This window comes from Colletotrichum godetiae (assembly GCF_030913485.1).
Source record: "Colletotrichum godetiae strain CBS 193.32 chromosome Unknown BDP55scaffold_67, whole genome shotgun sequence".
NCBI lineage: Eukaryota > Fungi > Ascomycota > Sordariomycetes > Glomerellales > Glomerellaceae > Colletotrichum > Colletotrichum godetiae.
The window spans coordinates 181,844-196,406 of NW_026851315.1; the positions used below are offsets into that span (position 1 = coordinate 181,844).

General features: G+C 50.6%; 6 protein-coding genes across 6 annotated transcripts; 2 read left to right on the forward strand and 4 right to left on the reverse strand.

Annotated features, from left to right (window-relative positions):
- Window positions 1-375: 375 nt before the first annotated feature.
- On the forward strand, window positions 376-945 carry BDP55DRAFT_681304 (uncharacterized protein). Its single transcript, XM_060576174.1, has one exon. The coding sequence runs from the start codon at window positions 524-526 to the stop codon at window positions 767-769; it is 246 nt and encodes an 81-aa protein (XP_060423699.1). The 5' UTR covers window positions 376-523; the 3' UTR covers window positions 770-945.
- On the reverse strand, window positions 946-4,711 carry BDP55DRAFT_681306 (vacuolar membrane protein). The gene is made up of 6 exons (XM_060576175.1): window positions 4,557-4,711; window positions 4,238-4,489; window positions 4,063-4,182; window positions 3,117-4,004; window positions 2,728-3,063; window positions 946-2,675 (listed from the first exon to the last, which is right to left on the reverse strand). The coding sequence occupies exons 1-6, from the start codon at window positions 4,566-4,568 to the stop codon at window positions 1,335-1,337; spliced, it is 2,949 nt and encodes a 982-aa protein (XP_060423700.1). The 5' UTR covers window positions 4,569-4,711; the 3' UTR covers window positions 946-1,334.
- Window positions 4,712-4,819: 108 nt separating this feature from the next.
- Window positions 4,820-7,366, reverse strand: BDP55DRAFT_371976 (cytochrome P450 52A11). Its single transcript, XM_060567105.1, has 5 exons — window positions 7,080-7,366; window positions 6,803-7,020; window positions 6,516-6,702; window positions 5,441-6,456; window positions 4,820-5,385 (listed from the first exon to the last, which is right to left on the reverse strand). Exons 1-5 carry the CDS (start codon window positions 7,267-7,269, stop codon window positions 5,311-5,313), a joined length of 1,686 nt encoding a protein of 561 aa, XP_060423701.1. The 5' UTR covers window positions 7,270-7,366; the 3' UTR covers window positions 4,820-5,310.
- A 685-nt stretch (window positions 7,367-8,051) lies between these two features.
- BDP55DRAFT_681313 (short-chain dehydrogenase/reductase) lies at window positions 8,052-9,635 on the reverse strand. The gene is made up of 5 exons (XM_060576176.1): window positions 9,396-9,635; window positions 9,239-9,339; window positions 8,692-9,107; window positions 8,584-8,636; window positions 8,052-8,480 (listed from the first exon to the last, which is right to left on the reverse strand). Exons 1-5 carry the CDS (start codon window positions 9,472-9,474, stop codon window positions 8,275-8,277), a joined length of 855 nt encoding a protein of 284 aa, XP_060423702.1. The 5' UTR covers window positions 9,475-9,635; the 3' UTR covers window positions 8,052-8,274.
- A 188-nt stretch (window positions 9,636-9,823) lies between these two features.
- BDP55DRAFT_773018 (cytochrome P450) lies at window positions 9,824-13,132 on the reverse strand (the record flags this gene model as incomplete). The annotated part of the gene is made up of 4 exons (XM_060581159.1): window positions 9,824-10,478; window positions 10,541-10,829; window positions 10,890-11,681; window positions 13,082-13,132. The coding sequence occupies 4 exons, from the start codon at window positions 13,130-13,132 to the stop codon at window positions 10,141-10,143; spliced, it is 1,470 nt and encodes a 489-aa protein (XP_060423703.1). The 3' UTR covers window positions 9,824-10,140.
- Window positions 12,914-14,297, forward strand: BDP55DRAFT_720308 (short-chain dehydrogenase/reductase SDR). Its single transcript, XM_060578466.1, has 2 exons — window positions 12,914-12,964; window positions 13,017-14,297. Exon 2 carries the CDS (start codon window positions 13,307-13,309, stop codon window positions 14,069-14,071), a length of 765 nt encoding a protein of 254 aa, XP_060423704.1. The 5' UTR covers window positions 12,914-12,964; window positions 13,017-13,306; the 3' UTR covers window positions 14,072-14,297.
- The last annotated feature ends 266 nt before the right edge of the window (window positions 14,298-14,563 follow it).

The following is a 14,563-nucleotide window of genomic DNA, read 5'->3' on the forward strand; positions in this document are numbered from 1 at the left end:
GATGAACCATCAGAGCAGACTGAGACGACGACGACGACGACGACATGTTGCTACGAACGGAGGAGAAATGACGGGGGGACTACGGAAAGGAGAAAGGTTGGGAGGATCGTCCATCACAGGAGACCTGGGGGGTTTTGGGACAGAGGAGGATGATGCATTGACGATTAGACTCTTCCTCTTTTCTTTTCATTTGTCTGTAGTGGGAGATGACGAGCGGGGCAAGTCGGACTTGGATAAGGGTCTATAGTCGTCTCGGCTCATCGTTTCCACAGCCCAAGAAGTTTGAACACTTTTTCTTATCTAGCATCGACAGCGAGGTTTCGGGAGGGGGTTTGCGTTTGTAATGGCGGAGGGGGGGGGGGGGGGGGGGTTGATCATCTGGGACCGGGTCTATTCCCAAACAGGACGGCGCTTCTTATTTTTCGGCGCTTTTTGTGGAGGAAATCTTCCATGTACACACCCCAAATCCAAACCACAGATAGTGAGAGAGAAGTGATGAGAAGATTTGTCACGAATAGAAGTGATGAACTCATTTTCTTGGGTCATAAATGATGATTGCTTTGCTACTGTGATGTCTTGTCCGTGTTTACTATGCCTTTTCTTTTCCTTGTTCACCATTCAGTGCTCACATCAACAAGTCATTGGTCGAGGCAGCCCGTGTGGATTAGCTCGTCGTGTTGACATGGAAATCCACGTCTGTTTGTATCGTCCTGCAACAAGGCATATCCTCTGGTCAGTTATCATCAGCTCAAGAGTCTACGTAAATTAATGAAACATTGAAAGCAAACCAGCACAACACAAATCTGCTCATGCACTATTCCGGTGACGCTCGAGAAAATGCTGTCGCTGAAAACAGGCCATCACCAATCAATCTCACCAGCCTAGTCTCCAAGTTGCCACTCATACTACTGCAATCCACGTCACTAAATGACAGACGGCGTAAAATCCATCAGCGAGTTGGGGAATTCTGGTATTTGTGTGTCTAGTGATCTACCCCGTAAGGGAAAAGAAGGGAGCACGACCTTATGAAGATGACAAGTATTACGCGATACAAACAGAGTAGCTCGATCTCCCTTCCCTTAATATGTTCATCGACCGTCCTCCACTACCGTGAACCACCACCAAACCTCCCGATCTTCTTCCAATCAACGCCAGATCGACTCCACCACTACAACCACAGCCCGAGACTACGGTAAATTCCAAGACAACAAACTTGAGATGAACCGCGAGTAGTCAGTTCCCCCCTCCAAGTCCACATTTAGAAACACGCCTTCCCTTCACAACCCCCCAGCAATCCTCCCCTCGCCGCAACTCAACCATTCGGAAAGGGCCACCTACGCAGTGTCAGCATTAGGCGCCCCCATGACGCCGCGACCAAACCACTCAGCCACCGTCGCGAACCGATCCTCGCTGCGCTCCAGCTCGGCTTCGAACAGCTCGTGCTTCCCCGCCGTCTCAATCTGCGTCTTGCGCAGCGCGCGGATCGTCGCATTGTCGTTGGCGCACTGCGGACACTCTCCCTCCGTACGCAGGCACCGCTGGTGGAAGCTGTGCTTGCAGAGGAAATGCACCGCTGGCAGGTCAAGGGGCGCCGTGCAGACGGCGCAGCGCGTCGACTGGAACACGGCCGGCTTGGAGCCTAGATCAGCGAGCTCGGCCCGCTTCTGTTCCGTCTCACTGCGGAAGGCAGAGATGCGGCGCCGATTGGCCGCGATCTCCTTGCGCTCGCGCTCAATCGTCTCGTGGAGGTAAGGTTTGATCATGCCCATTGTCGCGACGCCGCCCGAGGAGCCGGACTGGCCGACTAAGGTCTGGATAACCTGCAACGGCGCCATGAGGCCGTCCTTGTCGATTTTGTTGAGAACGGCGGAAAGCTCCTCTGAGCCGGCTTCCTGGAGAATTCGGGGGTCGGAAGTCAGATATGCCAGGGCTGCCGGGTACAGTTGTGGTTCCTCGGGGCCATATTTCCGGAGCGCTTTGATGGCTCCGCGGGTATCTTTTGCTGAGGTGTAAGATCGGAAGATGTCAAAGAGAAGGCCGGATTGCTCTTTGACTAGGGTTGTGCCGTCCTTGAAATCAGAAAGGTGAGAAAGCAGCAGGACATTGGAACTCTCCATCGGAATGTCCTCCCCTTCAATGAGTTTCTTGGCCTTGTTCTCCCACTCTTCCCGATGCTGCTCCCCCTTCTTCTCATTTGACTTGTGTAGGTACATTTCAAAGAGTGTGGTGTACAGGTCTGTCCTGTCGCTCTCCTTGAGACCGGTGTCTTCAAGGCATGCCTCCAAAAAGACAATAAACTCGTCTGGATGATCAATGAAAGATGAGAATGCTGTCCTTGGAGGTGGTGGCGTGTATTTCGGCGCAGGAATGTCGTCAGGGTTCAAGATGATTTGAGCATCGCCGTTGATGGCTGTTCCGTTGCCCGGTGTGGATGGGCTTTGGAGAGAGGATGTGTTCATATATGGCAGAGGCAGAAAGTTCGAAAGATTCTGTACCGCACTTGCTGCACCGGCCACCATGCCGCCAGCCACAACAGCCTCTCCGTTGTCCTCAATCGGCACAAACTGTAGCCTCGGACGGTACTTGCCAGTGTAGTAGTCAACGAAGACAGTGGTCGCGTCTTTTGGACAGTTCTCTATGAGGACTCTGGCATACTTTTTAAGACAAGGGAATGCCTATTGAAGGGTCAGAATTGGTCAAAACTTGTGGGATAAGCACGGCACTCACCACTTCAGGGTCTTGATGCCATATAAAATCGAGAGCCTCGTTGTACAGCTTTGAATCTTCTATCAGGATGTCTACGACCAGCTCGATCTCGCCGTGCTTCTTAGCTAGGTAGGCGGCTTGTTCGTAGTAGCCTCCTTGCCTACACATAGTAATGGCAGTCTCGAGATCAAACTTTAAATCACCGGGAGATTTGATGAAGGCCTCTAGCTTATCGATATCTTTAAGCTTGGCATAACAGTTCAAGAGCAATGTGGTGTGATCTGACGTTGCCTTGCGATGCTCGTGTAATTGTTCGAGATACTGTATTAGGTTATGTATCCGTTGGGTATCGAGGAACTGTGGTTGTTAGTCTTGCTGTGTTCCATTCCTTCCGGCTGATAAAATTTTACCTTTCTGATGACCTGTGATGGCTCGGTTGTATCAATCGCTTTGATGTACTGGACCATAGCACCGTCATAATCAGCTTTTTGATAGAGATGGTCACCAAAGCGTCGAAAGATGCCGCTCTGCTGTGTCACATCTAGCCGTGACTTTTGCGCCAGTTCAATGGCTAAGGGGTATATGTTGCGCTGGTACAACATTTCTAGGCGCTGTTGCAGTGACTTTTCGTGGTATCGGTTGACCTTGCCGTCTTGTGTGAGGACGAACAGATCGCCCCAGATCTGGAAGATGGCCTTGAACGGCGAGATCAGAGACTGTGTGTGGCCGAGCACTCTGAGGTCCGGCTCGAGGAGAACGAATGTTGACGCGTTGAAGAGCGCGTCCGCTGCTCCACCTCCGCCTCCAAATCGGCGACGCATAGTGTCGGCCCCTTTGTCGGTCGTGGAAGCCGACGGTGGGCATACCAGAGCAACGTAGTCCTGGTAGATCGAAACCAGTCTTTTCGGCGATTCGTACGCACGCGGCGCTCCTCTGCCTTCCAAGGTGTAGGTGTAGATGGCATCCTCTCGAGCAACTACTACATCTCCTGTCTTCTTGTCAACCGTCATACAGTCGACGTGGCAACCCATGTCTTCAACAGTCTTGGGCGGGGAGCTGTGGCCCCTTCTCGAAATTCCCAGCTTCAGAATTCGGGCTGTTGTCGAGATGAATAGAGTCGTGACATCTTGGGAATCCGTCATAAGCTCCACGCCCGTGATAGGTTCCTCCGAATCGTGTACCGTTCTTTGTTTCGCTCCCAGGTCGTTGATCAAATCGCCTCGAATCAGGGTCACTGTGCCGTTCGCGAAGCCGACTGCAACTTGGGTAAGATTGTCGAGAACGTCGATAGCCGAGATCTGGATGCAAAAGTGGTTGGTCAATGCTTTGGAGATATGCGCTCAAGGCGTCTCTTACCGGAAACTGCTTCCTGCCATTGTTGATCTGCAAAGTGCTTAGACAAGTAGGCATGTTTGTCTTCTTCACCAGCTTGTCCAGAGCCCATATCTTCAACACCGGCTCGCTGCTGAGGTCCTCCTACTCGACTGTTAGTTATCACACTCGCCATCTGGCGACTGTTGAATCCACCTACAGCAACCGTAACAAGTAGGCTTGTTCCCTCGATCTGGCGCATGTGTGTAATCGTCCCGAGCTCGTGAGCCTGGAAGCTCTTTACCACCTTCCAGCTCGACCCAACGATTCGAACGTATCCATCGTAGCTACCGAGAAATAGACTGTCGGAACCGGAGCAGACACTAGCGATCTCGTTGCTCTCGAAGAAGACTCGGGTCTCCTCGTCGGCGAGCCGGACCTGGCTGACGTCGAAGAAGTCGAATGCCTTCCACTTCAGCAGAGGTCGTTAGCATTCGTTGGCTCGCGGAGCATAGCTTGAAGAGAATCCGTAAACAAACCTGAAAGGCCATGGCTACATCTCCTAGCGACAGCAAGCTGTGAGAAAGGCAAGGTCGGTAAGCGTGGGCGCAACGGCGGTTGTTGATTGACGTCGGTGCCTCGTGCTCCAATGACGCCGCTGTGGGGAGCTTTTGGAGCTGTCGCTGTCGCTACCTACCGCTGTTCTCCGACCATTGGTGACCCACCCGTCTGTGGCAACCTCACCCTGCAGGACCAAAGCTCCCCGACCTAGGCCGTACGCCACAGATACTCACCAGCCACACTTGTAACCCTTCCGTCAATCAGGTCTTTATTATGTCAATAAGCATGTTATTAGGCATCTCTGAGTAAGATTGCACATCTTACAGCTAGAGATTCAAGCTCAGTTTGCCTTTGCAGTACTCAAATTACACCTAACTTCGATAAGCTCCGACATATGAAGGGCTTGCCTGTCACATTTTCACTCAGATTTAATGTCACCTTCGATTCCGAATTCCATGTGGAATAGAAGAGTACATCAGTTGACGCTGCATAAATCAAGATGGAAGGGCGCCTGGAACATGAACCAATAACGCGAGGAAATGCGATTTCCGTTACGAACAAGTCTCTTATAAAGTAAATGGTTCGTGGTGGTTCCTGCCATTAGCCAGCTACTGACCAGCACGACCGGGTTTACACCAAGCTAACGCCCCAATAATTCAGATTTGAATCAGAGTGCCTACTAGCAACGGCAACTGGGCTGTTTCCAGTCCTTCTAGATGAGAACGTGCCGTCTCAGACTCTCGATGAGACCTGATGCCTTACTCGAACTCTCATGTTGTCAACCGGCCGGGCGGTGATTTGTCTCGTCTATGATACGTTAGCGACGCGTGCTCTTGGACACTTCTTCAAACGAAAGGCTTACGTTGTAGAGCTGTGTGTTGGACCTGTATTGCCCCTTTTCGTTGATGATTAGGCGGTTCTTCTCATCCAGCGTAGCCTCTCCTAGGCCAACCTTCTCGAATACATACTTGCCCACAACACTAGCCAAAATCACCCTGGCCTCGATATTAGCAAGCTCCTGTCCAATGCAGTTCCTGGGACCCCTCTCGAAGGGTCTCCATGCCGCGGCAGGGATCTCGTTCTCGCCAGCTTTGCCGATGCCCATCTTCTCATCATCGTTCGTTGCCATCGACGTATCCGTGTTACCGAGCCATCGCTCAGGTACGAAATCGTCTTTGGTGCTTCCGTAGACATCGGGATCTCGCTGAATCAGAGTGGCGCAGTTGTACAAAACCATCCCATCGACGCAGAGACTGCTGTTGTCGGGTAACTGGAGGTGAAAGTTCGCGCCCGGGGGGCAAAGTCGTGCTGTTCCAGCTGGTGGGTACAGACGCAGAATCTCCTTAATGACTGCCGAGGTATAGGTCATCTTCTGGGTGATCTCCTCGCCTCTGGCAAGCAGAGCTTCACGGACTACCTCGGGGCTCAAGTCCTGGCCGAAAAGGCTCTCCAGTTCAGCTCGAAGGCTCTTCATTGCCCGAGGCGTCCGCGATAGCTCGTAAAAGGCCCACTGCAAGAGAATACTGGTGGTGTCATGCCCTGCGAACATGAATGTTTTGAGCTGATCCTTTGTCCCGTCGATGATGTCCTGTGTCAAGACATGTGTGTCTTTCAGGCTGAGGGCCAGGATGCTGCGGCTCGTTGACCCCTTGTCCTGCTGCACATCGTTAAACTTGCGTCGAATGACATCCTCGAGGAAGATGTTGCAAGACTTGGCAAGTCGCCTTCGTTTCCTGCCAAGCTGTGGGTTCTCCCACCACTTGAGTATACCACTGCCCTCTCTATAGGAGGTCAGGAACTCCTTGTAACCCCTGATGAAGTCTCCCTGTTGGTCCTCAGGAAGCTGTGCGTTAAGATCGACATCCATCGTCACGGCGCCTAATCGGGTGGTTGTTAGTGACGTGTGGCTGTGAACACAGAAACATGGCTAGACTTACCTATGATGTCGAAAGTGAGATTGGTGCATAGTGGCTCTAGCTCAAAATCTTCACTCGTACCAGCGAGCTCGTCGAGTTTGGCGAGGAAAGTCTGAGTCTTTTCCAAAATCACTGGCATCAGGCTCATGAGGTGCTGGGGAGCGAAGCCAGGGTTGAAGTGCTTTCTCATGTCTTTCCATCCGGAGCCCTGCGAGAAGAATACACATTAGGTCACGTTCCTATGAACTTCTTCTGCACTCACAATCTGTGGAGGGGGGTTTGTTGGTAATATGTGCGGAGCTCCTTACTTGGGACATCACGATAGACTTCTCGCCCAGAAGCGGTGTGAGATACATCATGGTGTCGGACTTCGGTGCGCTATAGGGCCACATCTTTGACTGTCTCGATACCTGTTCCGCGATTTCATGGCTTCGGATAACAAGCAATGGTCGGCTGACTGGACGAAGATCGAGAAGCATGATGGGAGGATTCCCAATCTCCTCGAGCATGTCTCCCATCGTAGGATCTACGAAATCTGAATTAGCCTACGCAGCATCCCACGTCGCACGTCGCCAACACTCCTACCGAGCTGAGAGTCCTTCTCATTGCGCCTCATGTGATGTTCGTTTATGGCCTTGAGATGACCCCACACCACCGAAGGCTTCAGCTGAGGGAAATGAGCATACTGCTTCAGCCGGCGATAGCTGAGCGCGGAGTACAGGTACAACAGAAGCGCCGGTAGCGCCAAAAGCGCTACAGACAAAGGACTTAACATGGAGAAATATCACGCTCGACTCCCAAGCGATCTCTGCCAGAAAGTCAAAGTAAGTTCGGATGCAGGCCCCAGAGGTAGCAGAAAGCTGTCAACTGGGTGTGGTCATGGATATAAAGGGCGGTGGTTCTCATACCAGCCCGCATCGGGTGTGTAGATTCCGTTTCAGCAGGCGCATGGATGAGCAGTCCACCCCGTTCAGTCTGGAACCCAGTCGCCGCCGCCAGCGCGACCAGCGCTATGATGCCTCGACTTCCCAGTAGGAGCGCGCCGCTTCGCTTGCTCGCTTGCCTCAAGGACGTACTTGGCTAGGGTAAGACACAAACATTGGGAGAGTGGTCCACAACCGCTTTTCAGCTCCTCCATGATGCCTACTCCTTTGTTGGTCTTTCATTGGTCCATGATTGTCAGTTCGAGGTTGTCCGCCCCTAACGAGTGAAGAATGTAGCCAATCTCATGTTTTAGTGGCTCGCGTGGATTAGCACATTGCGGGAAGGTTGTCATGCCGAAGCCAAGAAATCCAGTCATAACCTTGAATAGCGGGAAGACGCCGGATGGTTTGATTGCCCCTTCCCGGTACTTGGGGTCGTTGATCTCATGACTGCGCGGTTCTGGTTGGCTAGATCCCTTGTATCCATGTGTTTGCGGCACGTTAGGGTGACATCACCCCGGTTCAGATGTGCAGGAGTAGCGGGCTCCCCCGCTATGATCTCCGCATTTCTCACACTCAAGTAGTGTTATCGTCCCTGGGCTTCGCTTTTGGCAGCTTTTCCGAATGTCACGAGTACGAGCCATCCACAACCTCGGACTTGAGCTTCACCGATCACATCAAATCTCATTTTGGAGGCTGAATAATCTCTTATCACCCATCGTGTTCTGAGTCTCAGGTAGGGATTTCAGATAATTGGTTTCTATCACGGAACGTCGGCGTACACTCTGACGGACCATGGCTATCAAGCATCCTGGGGTCCATGGCCACTGTGTCTTGGTTTCGCAGCTACACACCGCTCAGTAGCTAGACGGCACGATTCCAAGCCTTCCACCATCTGTCACGAGTACATTGCCGTTGGTGTAGGCGCCTGCCCTGCTAACTAAGAATAAAACCGCTCCAGCCATATCTTCTACGTCTCCCGCCCTCTCTTCCGGAATGGTGGTCTTCGGCCAGCCGTCCTTGTGCGCATCCACTGTTGCTGTGGTCATCTCACTCGGGTAGACTGGAGTTCAAGATCAGTAAGTGTTTCCAAGGTCTGACTGAGGGACTTCGCGCCCAAACGCCAAGTTCAAGTATTCCGAAAGGAAATGGAATAGTATACTTACACCCAGGTGCAATGACATTGGCACGGATGTTGAATGGAACCAGTGTGGTGCTTCTAGATGGACGTTAGTAACGATATTGGCTCTGTCAACTTGCTGGGGATTGCCTACAATTGCTTGAACATATGTACCACGGCTGCCTTTGAGGCACCGTAGGCGAAACCCATTGGGTTGCGGTTGTACGCGCCAATGCTGCTGGTCGCGATAACTTGGCTCCTCTGCTTGAAGTTGCTGCGCTTGTTGCCCTCATCAAGGAGTTCGAGAAATGCAGCAACCGTGAAGAACACTCCAGTGGCGTTCACAGCGAAGGTCTCAGTGAAATCCTTCTGTTCCCAGCCGAAGACGAAGTCGCGATACTGAGCAATGGTTGGGTTGGGAGGCAAGCCCTTGAGAGCCGGTCCGCCGATTCCTGAGTTGGCGATGACGACGTTGACGTATCCGTGGGCCTCCTTTATCTCTGCGACGGCTCGCTCGAGGTCGCTCTTTGAAGTGATGTCACCTTGGATGGTGCGAATGTTGTCGTTTTTCTAATCACATTTGGGGCACCAGTATCAGTCGTCATAACCATTATACCATGCACAGCTACGCTGGGCGATGGCCCTGGCTAGGTATTCAAAAGCCTATGATAGCTAGGCTCAACGCTCTCATTGAAACTCACAGCTGTCTTTGCCGCCTGTTCCAAGGCTTCTTTCCGTCGGCCGATGATGTACACGATAGCACCATTCGCCTCGAGGCCTTGTGCAATCATGAGACCAATACCTAATTCGAAATATGAGTGAATGTTGGAAGGTCCCTATTGCGGCTGAATGACGTACCAGTTCCCCCACCCGTGACTACGGCGATGAGGCCCTTGACGCCGAAAAGGTCAGCAGCATTGAGATTTGGAGAAGCCATCTCGTGATTCAAAGATCAACAAACGATTCCTATGCAAAAGATGTAAGGGAAGCGATTGAGTGTGCGGTTCTTGGGTTGGAAAAAGTGAACCTCCGAATGATTAATCCCAATAGTTTAAGTATCACTGGAGTCCGGCGGGGTTCGGTGAAATGACCCGTACGTGCATCAAGTACGTTATCCATCATAGTGATCACTTGCGAGTGGCTGCTGACTGCATGCAGTCTGATCCCCGATGTTCGGATGTTGCGCGGCCCTGATTAGTGGATAGCGACTCGCTGGGCTCACATTAGGCTTTTGCATGTCGGGGAAAGCGGCAATCAATGCTTCTAGTCCTTCTTTGCGCATTTCCCGGCAAGACCTGTTAACCTCAATGCATCGGACCAACACCCAGGTCTTGGAAGACCTTGAAATATAAACTCACGCATGGAGCCGATGGAATGGATGTTAGTACATGTTGACAAGGTGCAAAATTTGCTTCGGACGACTTATACGGCACTACTATCTTATATTAACGACTTCACTTTGACGGATGTTCGTAAGTGATTGTGCCCAAGACTTGATGAATCAAGTCCGAATTCCCTAGCAATATTCAATGCTTTAGACACGAATAAGCTCATTCCGGAATAACACTGTCTCTTCCCGAGAACCAATAAGGCATCGAGACCTCTACAGGCTCTCATCAGGGCTCCTCAACCAACGTCCTAGTCCAGCTCCATCTCTGGGCACAAACTTCGCCTGGAAACCTTTCGGTGAGGCAACAAACGAGAGGCCGTTAAGCCCTTTGATCGGATCGATCTCTACTGAGGTCTTGCCATCCGCCGGCAAGATATTGAATCGGGCGATCAAGTGCAAAAAGGCTGTGTATAGAGCGCCGTGTGCGAGGTGAGACGCCACACACATACGTCCACCCATACCAAAGGCGAAATGATGCGCGTATTGATCGGGTGCATCCGGAAGCCAACGCTCAGGGTCAAATACTTCAGGCTCCTTGAACAGATCAGGGTCTGCCTAGGTGGTCAGCAAAACGTAACGCTTCATTGGAGTCACGGCAAGTTACCCCTGTTACAGGACCAGCTATTCAAGAAAACCAGAGTGTTGGCCGGGATTGTGGCGGACCCCCAAGTGACATTAGCGTATGTTGCCTTGGGTAGTGCAAGCTTCAAGACAACAAAGTACCTCGAAATCTCTTTCGTCAGCGCTTCTATGTAGTCAATCTTGGTAGAAGCGTATGTGTTGGATGGTTGCTGTAGAACACCAGCATCTCGAATGGCGGCATATGCTTTGTCTTGTATATCAGGGCGGTGTGCGAGTAGAAGAATAGCCCAAGCTAAGGTTGGCTGGTTTGAATCGGCGCCCTGGAACATGTCAGGGTAGGTCCACCATGAGCTTTCGGTTGTAACCTAGGTTGAGCTTACTGCCATCATACTCAGACTCACGCTTATCAACTCTTCTCGTGTAAGACTTGCCGACTCGGGATCCCTCAAAACAGCGCCTTGAATGCAGGGCTTGTCTTTGCCCTGAGCAATTTCGTCCTTGAGTCGGCTTAAGAGAACGTCATTATATTCCAGTCTTCGACGGCCAATATCCATTGCGTGATTCTTCGGGGTAGATTGTAAACCTAAAACGCTCGCAATTGGTTCCCAGTATCGCAGCAAAGGTATGTAGTTGATGTAGTTCTTTCCAGTATCCCGAAACTTTGAAATTTCGGATTCGACGTAAATGATCTCGGACAACAGGGGATCGTCATCTAGGGACTTGACATTGGAGGCCCTTGTCCCATAATTGAGGGTCAGACTTAGATTAAGGGAGAAGCGCCTGACAGCTGGACGGAAGTCGAGATCCACCAAACCACCGCGGCAATTTTCGTACAAGTCTTTGAGAAACTCTCGTGCCTCCAAGTTCAGAATGGGCGCATAGCCTTCTACCCGCGGACGATTCAATGCCCCAGCTGCCAGTTTGCGGCGACGTTTACAAGAGTCGTCCCATGGGCTGGTGCCGATACTAGTAACAGCTTTGCTTACTTTTCCATGAAAAACGTAGAATGTTGGTCGAGAGTTCATGGCATGACGTTGTCCAAGGAATAGCTGCTTGGCAGCCTCCGCGGTGTTGACGACAACAGCCGTGGTATTTCCTAGCTGTATTTGGAACACTGGCCCATACTTCTTTGCCCAGACTCGATATGTCTCTGCTGGCACTTGGGCTGGTTTCTATGTAATATCAGTTAGTTCATTTCTCAAATCCCGATTCCTCAAGCTCGGGATGGGTATGTAGAGATTGAAGTACCTGAAAAAGGTTGCCAACAACAGGCCAGCCAAGGGGCCCAGGAAAATTTTTGATTCTACTTCGATATCTTGCAATTTCGTTTTGTAGTAAATAGACTGTAAGAACAACAGCAGGGAGGACCGCAACATGTCCCAAAAACGAGATGGTGAACGGGGAGGAGAAAGGGTGATTTTCGGTCATCTTCAGAGATTGAAATGAGAATCGGGATTTGGCAACAAAGAGACCTCTGTGTCTTAGTTTTGGCTTGAGCAAATTGCATTTTAAAAAAGCTCGTTGAAGTAAATTCCTCAACACGTTACTACTGGCTCCCAAGATGCGCTGACCATCAACCCCACCATGTCGCAATATCTGGACCTCCATCGATCTTCTGCACTCATGCAGTCAAACATGAACATGAGGGACGCGATTGAGTTTGGTAGGATTATACGAGCACCAGCAGGGATTCACTTTACCCGAATACCGTCAACCTTGCTTTAGGGAAGCCTTGATTGCAAAGCTCCGAGGGGCGGAGGAAATGCTTTGCATCATTTTCTAGAAATGCGACCAATAATGGGAAGAAGAACATAATCACGTCAACCCCCCCATTATTGATCTCAATGATATGAATGACGCCATTGCTTAGTGGAATGATGGACGCTGAAGTCCTCAACAGACGAGCTTACGGAATCACCGGAAGCAATTGACTGGACTGTTACTGGCTACCTTGAATTTCAAGTCAGAATCACCATCTTAGAGTACATTGAAATATACTAGGTTTCTGAATCTTCAAGTCTCACGTAGTATTCCGATTTCGGTCAGAATAGCCGTATGCCTGTCCTTCAATGACGTTTGTATCTGTCTAGTCTCTTGCATTTATCTCAAAGTAATCTTTCAGGCATTATCATCTAGGTCTGGGTTTGCGGGATATTCAAAATACTTCTCTTTAAACTTCCCTAGGCCAACTTCCTTTGCTAGCTCTCGCCTGTGGTTCTTGTCAGAGCCTTTGTTAATGCTTTGATGTTTTCTGAACAAGAAATGCTCAGAAAATCTAGGAGAAGCAGGTTCACCAGAAGAAGCGGCTGACGTACGTAATCACTCCGGCATCATGTTGTAATAAGAGCGTACAGGTAATAATACAAGGCAGCAGAATATTATCCCAGTGACAAATTCAAGTATGCTAATACCCATTCGGATGACCATCTTGCGTTGTAGAGAACAGAGTCATTTAGTCAGCCAGAGGTACGTCCGTCAGCAGGTTGCAGCCACTAAATCGGACATAGGAGTCTTGAGCGAATCGTGACGTCTTATCCCCGAATTCCCACCAATATGTTCAGTTCCAATGCACGTCGGCGCGGGGCACGGCCTGGGCACGGATCGGACGATCAATGACGTCCATTGTCATGGGAAGTCTTACTAGCAGCGCTAGAATCACCTTCATGATATGTTTGTGTCAGTACATAATAAATGGGATACACACTGACGCTGCCTATCAAAGATTTGGTAAACACAATCATAAGGAACATTGACACTGTATGATAACTTCATCTCAAAGGCTCAGACTCACCACACAATGGCACCTAAAGGACTCGCAATCATCATCGGCGCAGGACCGACTTCCGGCGCAGGGATCGCTCGCATTTTAGCCAGCCCTCAACATGGCAACCTAGCAGTTGCTCTCCTCGCCAGAAACCCCGAGAACCTCCAGACTCTCGCAGCCGATCTACGCAAGTCTTCAAATGGAATCCTCCATCCTTTCCCTACAGACACTCAGCCTGAAAACCTCCGGCAAACATTCCAGCAGATCGCAGATCATGCCGACTTCAAAGACCTAAAGTTGAAGCTCGCTATATACCACGTCAAAAACTCGAGCAAGAAGCCATTCCTCGAGGAAACTCCAGAGGCTTTTAACGATAGCATGAGCACCTTCACAACCGGAAGTGTCGTCTTTGCGCAAGAAGCGCTGAAGCTCATGTACGCACAGAATGGAGGGCAGACGCTGCTGTCCGACACCGAGGGGGCGAAGAAGGGCACCATCATATTCACGGGGACTTTGGGAGCCATGCGCACGAATCAGCAGTATGCCGCCTATGGTGCATCTCGAGCGGCGGCGAGGATGGTAGCACAGGCTATTGCGAAGGAGCACAGCAAGTTTGGGGTGCACGTGGTTCATGCTATTGCCAATGGCGGCATCATTGACGAAGATAACGAAAACACTAAGACCGGCAAACGGATGCGCGCGGAAGATGTTGGAGAGTTGTATCTTTGGCTGTCACAACAGCCGAGCTCACTGTGGACTCATGAGTTGGATATGAGGCCGGCACAGGAGAATTTCTAAAGAGGAATGTCAAGCGTACTGAGACAAAAAGAAGTCGAAGCTGGAGGAAACTTGATCACTTCGCCAATAAAGAGAGTGCTCCAAACCGAATTAAATGGAAACGTGTTGACGTGGAGCGAACCGACCTTGGCTTACTATCTCGAAAAGCCCTCAACACTAGACTAGTGTTGTTCTCTAGGGGGTAGCGTCCAAAGCAATACACATTTGTCAGACCTTATCAAGAAACACATTAAGTTGCAAATCTCACTATTTTGCAATTCCGATTTGACAAATGAAGAGATCATAATCCATAGCAACTTGCTAGAGACCGAAACTAATCTGTAACTTCCATTATCATTACCTACACATTGCCACGTTACATCTTGACCTGTGGTTCTACGACATTGATTTTCTTTGACGCTAAGATTACATGTTACTACATACTCACTCTAGTTAAACCATATCACGGCCCTGAGCCGGCGGTCTCTCCTCCGTTGAGTAACACTCAGCCAC

What these genes read in the sequence shown, in the direction of transcription:
- BDP55DRAFT_681304 (XM_060576174.1), top strand. Translation starts at nt 524, where the DNA reads ATGAACTCATTTTCTTGGGTCATAAATGATGATTGCTTTGCTACTGTG.
- BDP55DRAFT_681306 (XM_060576175.1), bottom strand. An exon ending in ATGGCAGGAAGCAGTTTCCG is followed by an intron (nt 4,005 to 4,062) that starts GTAAGAGACGCC and finishes TTTTGCATCCAG; the next exon opens with ATCTCGGCTATCGACGTTCT. An exon ending in CATCACAGGTCATCAGAAAG is followed by an intron (nt 3,064 to 3,116) that starts GTAAAATTTTAT and finishes TAACAACCACAG; the next exon opens with TTCCTCGATACCCAACGGAT.
- BDP55DRAFT_371976 (XM_060567105.1), bottom strand. Translation starts at nt 7,269, where the DNA reads ATGTTAAGTCCTTTGTCTGTAGCGCTTTTGGCGCTACCGGCGCTTCTG. An exon ending in AGTCTATCGTGATGTCCCAA is followed by an intron (nt 6,703 to 6,802) that starts GTAAGGAGCTCC and finishes TTCTTCTCGCAG; the next exon opens with GGCTCCGGATGGAAAGACAT. An exon ending in TCTCACTTTCGACATCATAG is followed by an intron (nt 6,457 to 6,515) that starts GTAAGTCTAGCC and finishes CCACCCGATTAG; the next exon opens with GCGCCGTGACGATGGATGTC.
- BDP55DRAFT_681313 (XM_060576176.1), bottom strand. Translation starts at nt 9,474, where the DNA reads ATGGCTTCTCCAAATCTCAATGCTGCTGACCTTTTCGGCGTCAAGGGC. An exon ending in GTACATATGTTCAAGCAATT is followed by an intron (nt 8,637 to 8,691) that starts GTAGGCAATCCC and finishes ACGTCCATCTAG; the next exon opens with AAGCACCACACTGGTTCCAT. An exon ending in CAATGTCATTGCACCTGGGT is followed by an intron (nt 8,481 to 8,583) that starts GTAAGTATACTA and finishes CTTGAACTCCAG; the next exon opens with TCTACCCGAGTGAGATGACC.
- BDP55DRAFT_720308 (XM_060578466.1), top strand. Translation starts at nt 13,307, where the DNA reads ATGGCACCTAAAGGACTCGCAATCATCATCGGCGCAGGACCGACTTCC.